Here is an 18,133-nt window from a genome sequence, read left to right on the forward strand (position 1 = left end):
GCCCCTGTCAATACAAGTCTATGGGAGGGGGCGTGTCGGTCGTCACGCCTCCAGCCATAGACTTGCATTAAGGGGACGGGATGTGATGTCATGAGGGGCGCAGCCATGACGTCACGCTGCTCCGGCCCCTGTATCGCCCGTCATTACACGCAGAGCGAACTCGCTCTGTGCAGTAATGATGGCGGGGTGCCGCAGCGGCGATCCCCGGGGTCCCCAGAAGTGGGACCGCGGCGATCTAACATCTTATCCCCTATCCTTTGGATAGTGGATAAGATCCCAGGGGCGGAGTACCCCTTTAAGGGTATGAAAACATGAACTTCTAAAAATGTTGTGGGTGGGTGTACCTCAGTAAGCCAGATACAAATTACTGCTGTTTTAACTATGCCAAAACAAGAAAAATCTTCCTGCTTAAAACACCCTCCACATTCAATACATGTTTTTTTATCGCTCTCAAGGATTTATTGTATGTTCTGCTTGGCATCAATTTGAAGAAAACTGACACTTGTGCTTTGTAATTTTTCTTAAAGGCCTAAAAACTCACAGAAATTGAATATTTGATAGTTTGGAAGTGGGAAACTTTGAGGGACCTTGTGAACGCCCTTACGCTGCCTCAGATATCAGTGGCCTGTCACTTAATTAAAGGGGTACTCTGGTGAAAACCTTTTTTCTTTTAAATCAACTGGTGCCAGAAAGTTAAACATATTTGTAAATTACTTCTATTAAAAAATCTTCATCCTTCCAGTACTTATTAGCTGCTGAATTCTACAGAGGAAATTCCTTTCTCTTTGGAACACTGATGGCATCACAACCACAGTGCTCTCTGCTGACATCTCTGTCCATTTTAGCAACCGTGCATAGCAGATGTATGCTAAGGGCAGCATGGTGGCTCAGTGGTTAGCACTGCTGCTTTGCAGTGCTGGGGCCTTGGGTTCAAATCCCACTAAGGACAACAATAAATATAGAGTTATTATTATTATTATTATAATGACGTCAGCAAAGAGCACTGTGCTCATGATGTCATCAGAGAGAATTCCAAAAAGAAAAGAATTTCCTCTGTAGTATTTAGCAGCTAATAAGTACAGGAAGGATTAAGATTTTTTAATAGAAGTAATTTACAAATATGTTTAACTTTCTGCCACCAGTTGATTTAAAAGAAAAAAGGTTTTCACCGGAGTACCCCTTTAACATCAAGATTCTGAGAGCTAACATTAAATCAAAGACTTTATTTTCTATGCAAAGTAATATGGAGAAATCTGTCATTAAACCGCTGAAAGGAGAGGTAGATAAGATGTCTGATCGCGGGGGGCCGCCACTGGGACCCCCGCAATCTCGCTGCAGCACCCGCATTGTATGCAGAGCTGTGTCTCCAGTTTCGGAAATCTCCAGTAACAGCCGTACTCCAGGGGAAATTTTTTTTTCGAGTCAACTGGTGCCAGAAAGTTATACAGATTTGAAAATTACTTCTATTAAAAAATGTTAACCCTTCCTGTACTTATCAGCTGTAGTATGTTTTAGAGGAAGTTGTGTAGTTCTTTCCAGTCTGACCACAGTGCTCTCTGCGGCCACCTCTGTCTGTGGCAGGAACTGTCCAGAGCGGGAAAAATTTGCTATGAGGATAGTCTGCTGCTCTGTATAGTTCCTGACATAGACAGAGGTGTCAGCAGAGAGCACTGTGGTCAGACTGGAAAGAACTATAGTACTTCTTCTGTAGTATACAACAGCTGATAAGTACTGAAAGGATTAAGATTTTTAAACAGATGTAATTTATAAATTTGCATAACTTTCTGGCACCATATGATTTGAAAACTGTTTTTTCCCCCCTTAATGTACCCTTTTAATGTACAATCCTTACTTATGTATTACAACTTCTATATGATATAGGCCATGTTTAATTCAAACTACCTTATTGAACTGTGTGTACAGGGAATTATACTTCTAACTACAAAGCATATCTGTTCTGTATGTTAATGTGTTGTTCCATATTCCATTTGGGCATTCTGTATAAAATGGTCATATACATTAGATATGTGTTCAGATTTCAGCGGATCGGATAACCACCCTTGACAGAAGATGACAGAAGAGAGACGGATCAGGAAAGTTGACTTTCAAATGGTCAATCCTTTTGTTTTAGAATTGATAAGCCAATGCCTGAGGAGTCTGGGAGCAGGTTCTCTGCCCTTTGCTTCATTCTGAACCCAAGAATAAGCCTCCATAAGTCTGGGTGGATTGGGTGAGACAGCAGTCAGTCAACAACTGTTGTATGGCGCCCTAAGAGTTGTACACTAAATATTATGTGATGGTGTAGTGACAGGATCTCTACAGGATTATTATAAAGAATGAAAAAATGTGCAAGATGAATAAAGTGGCTTCTAAATAATGGTGCCTTATCAGCAGAATGCTTCTGTATTTTTATTGAGAATTTCAGCATTACCCTAGTGTTACATATAATTTCCCTAAAAGGTACATTTAAATGTACCAAAGGTGTACCTCTAGTTTTATGGTCATAATGGGCCATAAATTTACTATTTAGAGGGATTGCATGATATTATGGGGAAAAAGTCAATTTTTTTCAGAAAAAATATGGCTGAGCTGCAATATCAGACATAGCCACAAGAGTGTTGCTTTTTATATGGCAAAAGTAGACCTTTTTTTCTAAATCCATACGTAAAGGGGATATGTCAGATTTGTAAATTTTGATTAAAAAAATTGCATTCTCTATAAAACAGTTCCGGATATTTTTTTTTTCTCCTACCTCTGCGCCATGTAGTTCCTCTGTTACTCTGCTTAAGAAAAAGATGAAAAGTTCTAACATAGGACTATTATGCTTAAAGGGGTACTCCGCCCCTAGACATCTTATCCCCTATCCAAAGGATAGGGGATAAGATGTCTGATCGCAGGGGTCCCGCCGCTGGGGACCCCCGCGATCTCGGCTGCAGCACCCCAGACATACGTTGCACAGAGTGAATTTCACTCTTTGCCAGATGACTGGCGATGTGGAGGCTTGTGACGTCATGGCCACGCTCCACTCGTGACATCACGGCCATGCCCCCTCAATGCAAGTCTATGGGAGGGGCATCCTGTAGACTTGCATTTAGGGGGCATGGCCTTGACGTCACGAGCGGGGCGTGGCCATGATGTCATGAGCCTCCGGCGCTGCATCCGATGCTCTAAATGAATGCCGGGTGCAGCAGGGAGATCGTGGGGGTCCCCAGCGGCAGGACCCCTGCGATCAGTCATCTTATCTCCTATCCTTTGGATAGGGGATAAGATGTCTAGTGGCAGAGTACCCCTTTAAGCTTCCAATAAGCAGAAACTCACCTAGTCTTCTGGACTAAGAAAAAGACTCAAAGATTTACAGTTACTTACTGTTTGTCTTTAATTTTCCAGGTTCACTGTTCCGGCTGCCGGCTTGGTTTATGGCCTTCACAATAAAAATATACTTGGTGCCGCTTTGTAGGCCGTGCACTGTATAGTGGTTCTGCTTGATATTAGGAACAATCATCCAGCTGTCGGCAGAGTTACACAAGCCTGTAAGAGCAAATAAATAGGCAAGTTAATACACAGTAGACTAATTAAGTTGCTAAATGTAGATGTGAGAGAGTGGAAAAGCTTGGTATAATATCGGACTGCAAAACAATGAGATTGTTTCCCAACAATTACCAAATTATTGTCTGTGAAATTATAAAGGATAAACCATCAATATTATGTCCTGTTACAACCCTTATAAACTTTTAGAAGAGCAAATGAACTACTGACAACGTTGATGACACTTACAGACCTAGTCAGCAGAATTCTGTTTGCAGCAGGTTGCCAAATATTTCAGCGGTAGGACCGCAGAGATGTGTGCCCTCTCTATAGACAGAAATGTAGCTCAGTAAACATGTTCATTCTTTGGCTGGACATCTTTGGGAAGTCCATGATTTGAACAGAGGAGTGGAATCCCATTGAAAACAAGCAGATTCCCGCAGCAGAATGTCCGCAGTGTAGATGGGCCATTGGGCTAGGTTCACGCTACAAAATTTCACAGCGGAATTCCGTTTTTCACTTGGAAATTCTGGTGCAGCAGAATCACACTGCTGTCAATGGGATTCTGCTGCACAACACACAGGACAGAATTTTAGAGGATTTCTTTCAGCTCTTCGCAAATCATGTTTTATCATAGACATTTTATTAACTTGGGGTGTTATTTATTTTTCTTGTTTTGTAAGTCATATTGCTTTCAAAAAATTCTAATTTCCAGGAGAAATCGGGAATAAGACTCTGGACTGTCTTATTACAAACAAGTCGGTGGAATTGGAACGTCTTTTACAAGATTAAATGAATGCAGGTTCAGCAAATCTTATTGTAGATTCAATCATCTCCACCTCCAACTATTTTGGAGTATGATCTAGTCTGCTTTTGAATGGTCTATGCATCACTGGTTAATGGTGCTGAACAAGCATTTCATTCCCCACATTCCTGTTAACAGGGTACTTTGGTGCTCGAGTATTCTGAACATTTTGTTCAAACGCTCGGAGCCGGAGGCCTTTATCGTGACGCCACAGTCACGCCCCCTACATTCATGTCTATGCGAGGGGGCGTGGCAGCCAACACGTCCCCTCCCATAAACATAAATGGAGGGGGCGTGGTGTGGTGTCACAAGGGTGACGTCAGCAGCGGAACCCCTGCGATCAGACAACGTATCCCCTATCCTTTGGATAGGGGATAAGATGTCTAGCAGCGGAGTACCCCTTTAAGTTACTGAGCAGAACCACTACACCTTGTGTTTCTATATTGGCATAATAACATGTTCCGTGTGTCTCCCAGATTGTGGTTTATGTTATTCTGTAAGAATATAACTAATCTAATTGTGTACAAGTCATCATATAGTTTCTGCCTAAACATTGGCAATAAACAACACACTCGAATTATAGGCGAGTCACCACTGCAATGTAATTCACCTTTATCTCTTCCTTATGTATTAGTAAATCATGAGTCATTATTTGACTTAAAAATAAATAAATCCATGTATAAAAAAAGTAAAGCTTTGGGGATAAGACAGCTATTTCCTCCTACGTATATTAAACCTGAAACATGAGTACTTGCATGTGCTGGTAAATATGTGGCCTTTGAATTTAGGTGCTTAGGTTCTGCTATACAACTTACTTAAATGCAAATGGACTGCGTTATGAGGTATTTGCTCTCAGCATATTGCTGTTTATGAGCAGCAGAGAGCTTTAAATAAGCTCTCATCCAGAAACATAAAAAAAGATTCCTAGAGCAAAAAAAAAACAAAAAAACAACAGATTAAAGGTTAGATTCCTAAACCCTTTAATTCACGGAATAAGGAAATGACTGCACCATTATATATTATACTGTATTGAAAAACATATTCATACTTTTATGCATTTTAGGAGACATTTAGCATAATCTAGCATAATATTTTAACCCCTTTCTGCCCTAGGATGCATATGTCCCAGCCAGGGATCACAGCCAGGGTCCCACCGCAGCTGCCGAGGCCGGGATCGCGCCGGACTCGGCAGCATTAATCCCATAGATTCTGTGATCGGTCCTGATCATGGAATCAATGAGGTTGACAGGGGGAGGGGGTTCCTCCTGTTCACCAAAGGCAATCCTACAATGCAATTGCAGGAACCCATTGGTTGCTATGGCAGTAGGAGGCCAGCTGATGGCCTCCTGTCTGCCTAGTACGGCAGCCTGTGAGGTCATGCCATAGGATGAATCGCACAGACTGCCTGTCAGTGTGATACTGAGAGTTCTAATGTGCCGCAGTACAGATGTACTGCAGCATAGTATAACCGGTAAAAAGTGTAAAATATAAAAATAAAAGTGTAAAAAAATATAAATGGTCCATTCCCAATAAAACCCTGTATTATCACCCCCCATAACAAAAAAAACGCCCAAACCTAAAACATTATAGGTATTGCCACGTCTGTATTGACTTGTACAATAAACCAATGTTATTTATCCAGCACATTGAATGCCCTAAAAAAAAAAATAAAATAAAGCTGAACAAACTAAAATTTGGTTTTAAAAATAAAAAACATCAAAAAGTAGCATGAATCGCAAAAATAGTATCTACAGTATAAAAAGTACAGCTTGTCCCGCAAAACATAATCACACAATGCGGTTGGATGAAAACAAATAAAGTAACGGCTGTCAAAAAATGGCAAAACAAAAAAAGGGGAAAAAGGATTTTCTTGAGAAAAGGAAAAAAAGAGCATGAAAACGCCATACAATTTGGGTATCGCCATGATCGTACCAACCCACAGAATAAAAATAACAATTTTTACAGTGGATGCCATAAAGAAATAAAAAAGAAAAAGCCAGAAATGTTGCAATTTTTCAATACAATATGTCATGAAAAAACTATCTGAAAAATCTGTAAGAAGTCTACAACATGCCCTCAGAAGTTTTTAGATTTTTCACTGGAGTGTGAATAGGGTTTTGTAGTGCCACAGATTTGCCTATGAGATAGAAGTATACATATTCTGCCTTACTTTCATATGGATGACTTTATAAATTCAGAACGTAGTGGCTATATATAGTTTCAATGTGTAAAACAAAGTAAATTAACTCAAGCCTCTCCATCGAGCTGCATTTATCACAGACTGCTACTTTAAATAAAATATGTTCCATCACAGCTGCAGCATGAAAATGAGTGCAGGAGAAATAGGTTCCCAGTTGAGAATTTGCAACCCTTCACAATCTGGAGGTAATAATGTAGCAAGTTATTTCCTCAGGGCTGGATACTGACAAATTTTACACACCGGATGGGACAAATCCCAAATTCATCAATGACAGCTAAAGGAAAATATCCCACTTCCATCTGCACCATCTGATCCCATTTTGCTGAAATATATCAGAATCCTGTAACCAAAGGCTGTCTCTCTGTCCCCAGGAGATCTGGATCTAGTTCTGGATCCTGTCTATGAACCAGAGCAAGCAGAAGAGCAGAGAGGGAAAGCAGTTGGAGTGACGTAAAGGAAAGATAAGTGGATAGAAAGGACGATTTAGGATACAAGGGATATGAAAAACACACTTTAACAATGACTGCAGATGAGGTAGTAACAGGTGCAGTAACGTCTTGGGTTTTATTCACACAGTGCATTTTGATTAAAGAGTACCTCTCATGATCCTAAATTTTATAATCCTCCCAGTTCACCGCCCCCATCATGATAAACCTCCCCCTGCCTTTATTTTTATTATTTTTTAGTTCTCTACCTTGATACTGTTCTCTATTTTCTGCTCAGTCTCAGTCAGAGTCACAGACTGGGAAGGGGCGTTACCTTGCAGGCATGACATCATCTGAAGCCATACAGGGGAGAACTTTCTCCCTCACTCTGCTACACACAGCCCAGAGCAGTCTATTGCGAGGTGAGCTATGATAGGCTAAGGCTGCACACACCCCTCTCAGCACTCCAGACTGCATTTCCTGATTTTGGACTTCAGTCAGGCCAGCAGGAGTCCAAAGTCTGTGCAAGTGCTACACATGTGCATAATATGGAGACCCCATACACAACAGATTGTGGGCACATTTTATTGACAATAATTTGCCTAAAGGTGCTCAGTCTGTGCAGGTGCTACACAGAAAGTTATGAAATGTTATAGGGGCACTTTTACAGTGGGTCAGGGTGCATAAAAAAAAAAAAAAAAGAAGCATACTCTGCTCTGATCTCTCGCCACTGCCATTCCAACTGCACCTGGTATTTGCAGCTCTCCAGTGCCTTCTGCTTCTATTAATGTGTTAGTGCTGTAGGAAGTGCCACTCGGCCAATGACTGGCTGCCACACTGACTTGCCTTTGTAATTGGCTGAGCAGGTACTTCCTTACACATTAGGGAAAACAGTGGACAGCAGGGGGCTAGTACCCGCTTCAGCCAGAGGTCATATCCTTTCATAGTGAGCAGTGGAGAGCAGTGGAGTAATGGCACCATCAGATAGGGGAAGGGGGATTAAGGCAGTTAAGTATGCTTTTTATGCATCTTGAGGCTATGTTTACATACAGTTTATTAAGCTTCGTTTTGCAGCTTACAAAGACAATGGGGGAGATTTATCAAAACCTGTCAAGAGGAAAAGTTGCTGAGTTGCCCATAGAAACCAAACAGATTGCTTCTTTCATTTTTAAAAAGGCCTCTGAGAAATTAAAGAAGCGATCTGATTGGTTGCTATGGGCAACTCAGCAACTTTTCCTTTGGACAGGTTTTCATAAATCTCCCCCATAGTTTTTCACTGTTCAAAAGCAGAAAAACATAAAATATATTACCAACCCCAAGATGATAACCACCTATAGAATACAACTATACAATACAAATTGCCACACCAAAAAAAAAGCCCTGAAATGATGGAACACAGTGATACAAATGTTTAATATTTGTGTCCTCAGGGCTGTGTCTTTAAAGTGTTAAACTTTCTTTCTTGCAAACACCATATTTAGATGTGAAATACTGGATTGAATACTTACTCCAACTTAAAATACTAAATCTTGGCTGAACTTTTCCATTTGGACAACCAGCTCAAAGGAAATAAGTGTAACAACCGTAAATGAACAAGTTTAAGTGTTCACAGCAGTCTGTACACAGAACACATTTGCCTTCAGGCACATCTCAATCTCGGCCTCTTACCCTGCTTTTTGAAAAAAAAAAACTAGTATAATTTTTTTTTTTTATGTTGATGATTCTTTTTAAGGGCATGTATAATAGGGCTTTAGAAATTTTTTTAGTCCCAGACTGCATTGGTTAAAGGAAAACGGTCACCCGTTCACCCACACTAAACCCGATACACCGGGTTATAGTGTTGGTGAACAGGAGACATATGGGGGTTTCTGACCTGTATGCATACCTGAAGTCCGGTCCCTCTGAAGGTTGTCTTCTTCCAGCACTGAATGGCACACTGGTGGCGGGCCAACAGACTGGATTTGAAAATTCATTGGCGCTGGTCACGTGAGCGCTCAGTAGGCACAAGTGCTCACGTGGCCAGCACCGATAAATATTCAAATCCAGCCGGCGGGCCCGCCACCAGCCCACAATTCAGTGCTGGAAGAAGACGAACTTCAGAGGGACCGGGTGCCCGACTTCAGGTACATATATAGGTCAGAAACCCTGTCTCGGACTCCTGTTCACCAACATTATAGCCCGGTGTTTTGGGTTTAGTGTGGGTGAATGGGTGACCATTTTCCTTTAATAAACTTTAAAACCAGTTGTTTTATTTAGTAACTGCAAGTATAGATAAAAGTGCTGCGGAATCTGCTAGTGCTATATAAATAAATATTATTACAGTGGAAAGAAAAAGTCTACACACCCATATAAATACTAGGTTCTTGTGATGTTAAAGAATGAGACAGAGATAAATGATGTCAGAACTTTTTCCACCTATAATGTGACCTATTAGGTGAACAATTTTATTGCAAAACCAAATGAAAATCTTTGAGGTGGAAATAGAAAAAAATAACAGACTTTAACCTGGTTATATAAATGTGTACAACCTTAAACTAATTATTTGATGAGGCCCCATTTTATTTTATTATTGCAGGTGCCACAACCATGCTTTTCTGTGGGTATGGTGTACTTTTGGGCAATGTGGAGTGTTGTTTTTGAGCCAAACATAGCTTTTGGAATTGGTTTCTTCAGACATATTTTCCCACTTGCTTTTGGGGGACTTGATATTTGCTTTTGCAAACTAGGCTGGGATGTTCTTTGAAAAAAAAAAAAAAAAAAAGCTTCCGTCTTGCCATCCTACAGCACAGCCCATTAATATAAAGTATAAGGGAGATTGTTGTCACAAGTAGTAGCACACAGCCAGTACTTGCCAGAAATTCCTGCAGTTCCTTTACTGAAATCTTTCAATAATGAGACTCCTCTAATGCTTTAGAAGCTCTCTGCTCTCTACTTTTAGTCTGAGATGTAACAAGGCAAATGTCAGGAAATTCCTACTAGAACAGTCAAACTTTGTTTAAATAATGGCAGGTTTGTGATAACTTCCATTTAACATTAATTTGAACATGATTGATTAATTCTGAACACAGCCGCATCCCTAGTTATAAGAGGGTGTACAAACTTATGCAAGCAGGTTATTGTGAGGTTTTTTGTTTTCCTTTCTATTTGCAAGGGAGAGTAGGCAAATATTTCCAAGTCAAGATGTGCCATGCTAATAGACTCCTACCCAAAAAGACTGACTGCTGTAATAAAATCAAATGGGGCATCAATAAAGAATTAGTAAAAGGGTATGTACACTTATGCAACCAGGTTTTAGAGTGTTATATTTTTGTATTTTTTTCTCTATCGGTCACATTAATGGTAGGTTTACACACCTTTTTTTCTGTCTTTTTTTTTTTTTAAAACTGTCACTGCAGTTTTTGAGCCAAAGCCAGAAGTGTATTCAAAAGCTACTTTGGCTCAAAATGAGTCCGCGACAGTCTGCAAATCTGAAACTATTACGGTCTGTCTGTGGACCATTCAAATCAATGGTAGTGTAACTCGCAGCAGGTTTCCCGCAGCGTGAAACCCGCTGCTAGTAAGTGTCAGAACGCACCCTAAAGGTGGAAAAAGTTCTGACATGATTTATCCTTGTCTAATCCTGTAACATCACAAGAACCTGGCATTGTAAAAGCTTGTGTCGATTTTTAGATCCACTGTATCGCTGAATAAAAAAAATATATCTTATTATTATCTTATTAAACTGATCAACATGCCTAAGGCTACAATCACACTGATGTTTGTCTCCGGCAGTGTGAAGCATGTTATTTTATGATCTTGAATAGCGGGAGAAAAAATAGTGCTTGCACCTGAAAATAGCGGCACCCGATGGACCCCATTGACTATAATGGGGTCCATCTGGACCAGTTATTGCCCGTTTTGACCCATCAAAATGACGGCTGTCAAACTCCAAACAAAAAAAATACAGAGTTTGACGGTTGTTATTGACGGGGCGCAACGGTAGTGTGAAAGGGCCTAGGTTTTGGATTGTATGCCTTTGCTGGATACTAATACCAATACTTTAAGCAAAGAAACAACTACATCCTCTTAATTTCCTTATATCCTTATAAGAGGCTGGACAGTAAGATATACAGTCATAGCAACTAGATAAATCAATAAAATTTCTTTCCTTTTTTTATACTTGATGACAAACAATATTTTCTGATGCCAAGAAATACTGAACTCTTCATGACAAGCCAATGCAAGTGAAATATTTGTTTAGAAAATGACATTGCCTTTTTGGTGCAGAGTTACATGTATGCCTACGACTCTGCTGAAGAGCTGCTGCATCATCTCCGACGCTCACATATTATGGTTTAATGCTCTGGATCCTGCTGTGTTTTTCTTTCATAGTGCCAGAGGCAAGTACCATACATTACAGACAAGGCTTGTTATTAACCACAAGTAGGATAAGAGCCAGCTAGGTACATAGCCCCATACAAAGTAATACATACAACTAGTATATTGATTTGGCATATCTTCATAATAGATAGTGTCTGTACAAAAGTGCAAGTAGTCTACCAATACCTGGAAATAATGTGCTAATGTAGTCACCTTAAAGTACCAACAGCAAGTCTGGGTTAACCACAGACTGCTGCAGGTGTTACCTTGTGGGGCCGGGGAATCTGTGGTTACAATTCTGTGGTTTTTCTTAACACCAAGATCTAATACATCAACATGCAATCTTACATGTGGATTTAGAATGTAAGCTCAAACAGACAGGAAACAAGACCTGCTGTAAAGGAATACTATATGAAATAGTATATAAGGAAAAAAACGCACGGAAAGGGAAATACAAGAAAAAGGTATGAAGCCGTTTCACATTCTGTAATGTGTGGCAACAAGTTACAAGGCAACATCCGCATATTATGGTGTTACTGGGGCAATAGAATAACCCAGCATTATTACAGGCTGTTCTGGTTGTGAACGCACATTCATCTGATGTGTAAAGTGTCCTGGCCTTAGGGTATGTCCACACTGAGGAATTCAAGAGGAATTTCCTTGAGTAATTCTGCTAGCTTTTTTAGCTTGAAATTATTCAGCAATTGATTTTCCATTCACTTCAATGTATTATCCTTCTCAGTTCACTTCAATGTATTCTCCTTCTCAGTTCACTTCAATGTATTCTCCTTCTCAGTTCACTTCAATGTATTCTCCTTCTCAGTTCACTTCAATGTATTCTCCTTCTCAGTTCACTTCAATGTATTCTCCTTCTCAGTTCACTTCAATGTATTCTCCTTCTCAGTTCACTTCAATGTATTCTCCTTCTCAGTTCACTTCAATGTATTCTCCTTCTCAGTTCACTTCAATGTATTCTCCTTCTCAGTTCACTTCAATGTATTCTCCTTCTCAGTTCACTTCAATGTATTCTCCTTCTCAGTTCACTTCAATGTATTATCCTTCTCAGTTCACTTCAATGTATTATCCTTCTCAGTTCACTTCAATGTATTATCCTTCTCAGTTCACTTCAATGTATTATCCTTCTCAGTTCACTTCAATGTATTATCCTTCTCAGTTCACTTCAATGTATTATCCTTCTCAGTTCACTTCAATGTATTCTCCTTCTCAGTTCACTTCAATGTATTATCCTTCTCAGTTCACTTCAATGTATTATCCTTCTCAGTTCACTTCAATGTATTATCCTTCTCAGTTCACTTCAATGTATTCTCCTTCTCAGTTCACTTCAATGTATTATCCTTCTCAGTTCACTTCAATGTATTATCCTTCTCAGTTCACTTCAATGTATTATCCGTTTCTCAGTTCACACTGAGTAAATTCTGCTCGCTTAATTACGACGCTGAATTCAGTTCCGCTTGAAGAAAGAACATGTTCATTCTTCAAATGGAATCCGCAAGCAGAATCCAATAGAAGTCAATGGTAAAAAATGTTTTTGCCAGAAATAGTTTTCACGCGGAATTCAAGCAGAATTCATGTGGAATTCAAGCAGAATTCAAGTGGAATTCAAGCAGAATTCAGAAAAGTAGAATTAAATAGCCTCCTCCTTCATTCCTCTTCATTTCCGAAATTCTGCTCAAATTCCGCTTGAATTCCACCTGATGGATAAAATGACAGAAGGCTACAATTTCCTGACAGAAATTATTCCTCGTGAATTCCTCAGTGTGAACATAGCCTTATAGTTTGTTTGAAAGGGAAACCGGAGATATGTTTCGCAGTTCAATGCTCCATGTGTAGTTCTAGCCTAACGCTGGCCAAATAAGAGGTATGTCGACTGCACAGCATTCTTCCCAGACTTTCCCATAAACACGCGCACTCACATTGTCGTGCATGCTTATTTTAATAAAGAGAGTGGCATACATTGCTGTCAGACACTTCTGGCAACACTTATCTTCTTGGAGAAGTATTGGAGATGGCCTACAGCTTGTGCTGCTTCACTGACTTTGGAAAGAACAGACATCATTATTCTAATGTATACGGAGAGTTTAAGGTGAAAAAAATCTGTTTTAATAACCCCTCATTTCCACTATGCCTACAAGAGGATGGCCTTCTTACATTGTACAGATCCTGCTACTCATTACTGAACTATTGACAGCTGTATTCCGAATGCCAACTTTGCTTTCCATCACTGCAGTGAAAAAATAGATACTAGTACAATATGGCAGAACGACTCAGTAAGGCTTGGTTCACATATGTCCGGCATCTGCATAGGTGAAACGCATTGGCAAGAGAGGCCCGCCAACCTTTATAAAATTGTTATTTGCTTCCCCACCCTATCCACACTTAGCAGTAGGAGATTCTCACCTAGATAGGTACGGAATCTGGTGTAGGCACTCACCTGTATCTTTTCCCTGCTCCTAGTATTGTCTTTGTATATTATCATTTTGAGTAAAAATAAGCTTTTATGGTATCTGAGCCTTATTGGTGATTTTCTATGGTCTATATAGGTGAACTCAGCCTAGATCTCATTGCATCTGATGCCCCAACTAATAACTTGTCACCAGTTGTATGGCATCCGGCATCAATAGTTTCGTGATGGTGGACAGGGGAACACATTAAGCTGTGTTCCCCTATCCGGTGTCCAACCATCCAGCGTCAAAATTAAGATGATTGTGAACTGTCCCATTCATATGAATGGGATCAGTTCTAACATCAGTTTCTCTCCGGTGGACACCTGATATATGTGAACCCAGCCTAATACTTTTTTTTACTCCACTTGGCTACTAGGGACAATATACGGTGACAACTTATGCATGTGGGCTCTCTCTCTTATAACGTTGTTAGGCAAAGAAGTTAAAACACATCTCCTTTTGTGAGCTATTCATAACAGTTACTTGAATAGTAATGTAAGAAAAAAGAAACCAGCTGTTAAAGTGGAGCACCGCTCATTAATGTGCTCCTGTTCTACTTCTAGGTTGGATCTCCAGTAATTAGGATTAAAAAAAGAGACAAAAGTGAATGTTTATTTCCTGACCTGATGAGGAGGAGCGCAGCTTACTGGGTCTCGTATGACTGCGGTATAATATTTGTTCTAGTGCGACTAGAATGAAATAATTCCCAGCAAAGTTGTGGAAACTACTAAGAATAGTGAATTTTTTTTAACTGGGCTCCCTATTTACTAAATTTACAGAAATCATAAAAGTACAAGTATAAATCTTTAAAGGTGTACTCCACCCCTAAACATGTTATCCCCTATCCAAAGAATAGGGGATACAATGTCTAGGGGCAGAGTACTCTTAATTTTAATAAAAAAAGGATCTATACAGGGGGATTTCTCTATTAAAGAGGGACTGTGGTCACTTTTATTTTAATATTATCTTTTGTAGTCTTGGGCGTCATGATTGCAATATTGTTTTTACTTTGTTGCTACGCCCCCACTTCATTCCCAACATTCAGGAATGTTACTATTGGGTTAAAAATTTGCACTTTCCTCAATAGTCAGGTGGGCAGGAATTTCATTAACCCTCCATCTATAGGTCCTATAGTGTAAAACCAATTGGTGTAAATGACAGTGGTAATCTACCCTAGCTTTTAGCTTGTGTACAATTCTGTGTGTTGCACACAGTCACAGATGTGCCAAAATTGGGCCTCTTAATCAGTTTGGTTCCCTTTTTCTCCAACACCTTTGCCTTAGGGCCAGCATATGAAACACCAGTCTTTATAAAGTCCACCCTTCAGTATAGCCTTATTCAATTTCGGGGTATTGTTCTTTGTAATAAATTGCAGCAAAAGTAATAAAAAGAGGTAATGATAAACACTGTGCAATGTAATCTTCATTTTGCTGCCATTCGTCATACCATAAACATATCTTCCTTTGAGAACTACAAAGTGCTGCATGCCTGTTTACACAAGACCTCTATATATAGCCCTGACATAAATACGAGTTAAAAGCTATACTTACCAACAATAGAACAAGTAAAGGAAGTGTTCAGTTTATTGTAAAGAAAGTTCCTAATGACGTAACATGCAGGACATGCATCAGTAGACTTCCTGAGAATACACTGGCATTTACATGCTGTTATGTATACAGATGCTTCTAATTCCAATGGGAATGCCTAGATATATTTCTTAAGTTTTGCCAAAATGTATGTGTGTGTGTATAGTCATGGCCGTAAATGTTGGCACCCCTGACATTTTTCAGGAAAATGAAGCATTTCTCACAGAAATATGCGCATCCGGAATTATGTAATCTGGTGACGTGGAGTGTACAGGTAAACTATACACCTATCATGTTTTGTGTTGCTGCTGGATTCACCTGTCAGGTGGGTCCAGCGACAGACTGAGATTGGCTGAGTGTTAACAACAATGTTATTGGATGCACGGATGGGCGCAAACTTGTGACAGTGTAATGATAGTCTATAAATACTGGGCCATGCACGTGTTAGTGTTGTTGCCCCACCTCCTGATGACGGTGATGTTTCACCGAAACATGTAGGGGACACATCTAACATTTTTTAAACGCATGAGATATATGCCAATCTAAGTGGGCTAACATACGTATTTCCCACTGCTACTACATATGAGAGTGGTGTTCCACCTGTTAATATGATTAGAATGGGCATATACTACATGTCATTTTAAACCACTTTTGAGCACCAATTTTTTGATTCATTTAGTTTAAAGTCTAATAATAAAAGTTATGTTTTAGGGAATCCTACCATATAGGGATATCTGTACCCCAGGCTATGTGCTCTGGGGTAATTGTGTTTCATAATTGATCAGATCCCGGATTGTCCTTTTAGGGGACACTTGTGATTTTTCTCACAGAAAGGGATTGCAGTAACACATGTTTTGCTATACACATGTTTATCCCCTTTGTGTGTATTGGAACTAAACCAAAAAAGGGAGGAAAAAAGCAAATTGGACATAATGTCACACCAAACTCCAAAAATGGGCTGGACAAAATTATTGTCACTCAATGTAATATTTGGTTGCGCACCCTTTGAAAAAAATAACTGAAATCAGTCGCTTCCTATAACCATCAATAAGCTTCTTACACCTCTCATCCAGAATGTTGGACCACTCTTCCTTTGCAAATTGCTCCAGGTCTCTCTTATTGGAAGGGCGCCTTTTCCCAACAGCAATTTTATAGTCTCTCTACAGGTGTTCAATGGGATATAGATCTGGACTCATTGCTGGCCACTTCAGAACTCGACAGATATATTGTCGAGACACTGATGCTCCCTGAGCCTGCAGGACAGCTTGAATATTTTTGGAACTTGTTTGAGGCTGCTTATCCACCATCCGGACTATCCTGTGTTGACAACTTTCATAAATTTTTCTCTTCTGTCCACGCCCAGGGAGATTAGCTAGAGTGTCATGGGTTGCAAACTTCTTGATAATGTTGCGCACTGTTGACAAAGGCAAATTTAGATCTCTGGAGATGGACTTGTAACCTTGAGATTGTTGATAATTTTCTACAAACTTTGGTTCTCAAGTCCTCAGACAGTTCTCTTCTCTTTCTGTTGTCCATGCTTCGTGTGGCGCACACACACACAATGCAAAGACTAAGTGAACTTCTCTCCTTTTTATCTGCTTTCAGGTGTGATTTTCATATTGCCCACTCCTGTTACTTGCCCCAGGTGAGTTTAAAGGAGCATCCCATGCTTGTAACAATCTTATTTTTCCACAATTTTGAAAGGGTGCCAATAATTTTGTCCAGTTCATTTTTGGAGTTTGGTGTGACATTATGTCCAATTTGCTTTTTTTTTCCCTCCTTTTTTGGTTTAGTTCCAATACACACAAAGTGAATAAACATGTGTATAGCAAAATATGTGATACTGCAATCCTTTTCTGTGAGAAATACTTCATTTTCTTGAAAAATTTCAGGAGTGCCAACATTTACGGCCATGACTGTATGTAAATCATATGTTTGTTGTTGACATATAAGTAACGTGTGCCAAGTTTCATGTTAATATCTTAAGCCGTTTTTATAGTGATGCTGAAACATACACACATACACACACACACACACACACACACATTGGGGAAATTTATCAAAACCTGTCTAGAGGAAACGTTGCTGAGTTGCCCATAGAAACCAATCAGATCACTTCTTTCATTTTGCAGAGGCCTTTTTCTCTGCACTGGTTCTGATAAATCTCCCCCTTTGAGTTATATATATGAATAAAATCTATCTATCTATCTATCTATCTATCTATCTATCTATATATATATATCTATATCTATATCTATGCATAACTTCCAAACAGATGGAGATATTTTGCTAATACTTTGTCACATGCTACCTATATGTCAAATAAAAATATATAATAGTTAAATTAACCCCTAACCTACCCCCATATGTGAAGGATGGAGTTTTTGTTTCAAGTCCCATACAAGTATATAGGACTTCTAGTACAATACTCCACAAGCTCCACTCTGCATCTCCTGGTGAATGCCTCAGTCCAGCTGCCAAGCCACACCCTCCCCGTAATCCATGCCCCATCTTGCAAAGGCACCCCCACTCTTTATGCCATACCCCTTTTTTTTCAGCTTACAATATCTTTACCACAACTCAGCCCTACCTGAGGATGGGATATGAAGATTAGAAATGATGATTAGATATGGGGACAGGATATGGGACGAGATATGGGGTCAAGATAGGAGGTCGAAATATGAGGTCGAAATATGAGGAGCGGATTCGGGGTCGGGATATGACATCAGGATTTAGAGATGGGATATGAGGACAAAAGCTTCCTCCTT

At 39.7% G+C, this 18,133-nt stretch overlaps 1 protein-coding gene across 5 annotated transcripts in view; it reads right to left on the bottom strand.

Moving 5' to 3' along the window:
* The window catches only part of MID1 (midline 1), a 465,347-nt gene that overhangs the window by 19,173 nt on the left and 428,041 nt on the right, over positions 1-18,133 (bottom strand). For all 5 annotated transcript variants that reach the window (XM_056558892.1, XM_056558888.1, XM_056558890.1 and 2 more), the window contains exon 8: positions 3,367-3,528. In XM_056558892.1, coding sequence (XP_056414867.1) covers positions 3,367-3,528 — 162 coding nt within the window. The remainder of the gene's footprint in view (positions 1-3,366; positions 3,529-18,133) is intronic.

This window comes from Hyla sarda, chromosome 2 (assembly GCF_029499605.1).
Source record: "Hyla sarda isolate aHylSar1 chromosome 2, aHylSar1.hap1, whole genome shotgun sequence".
NCBI classification, from domain to species: Eukaryota; Metazoa; Chordata; class Amphibia; order Anura; family Hylidae; genus Hyla; species Hyla sarda.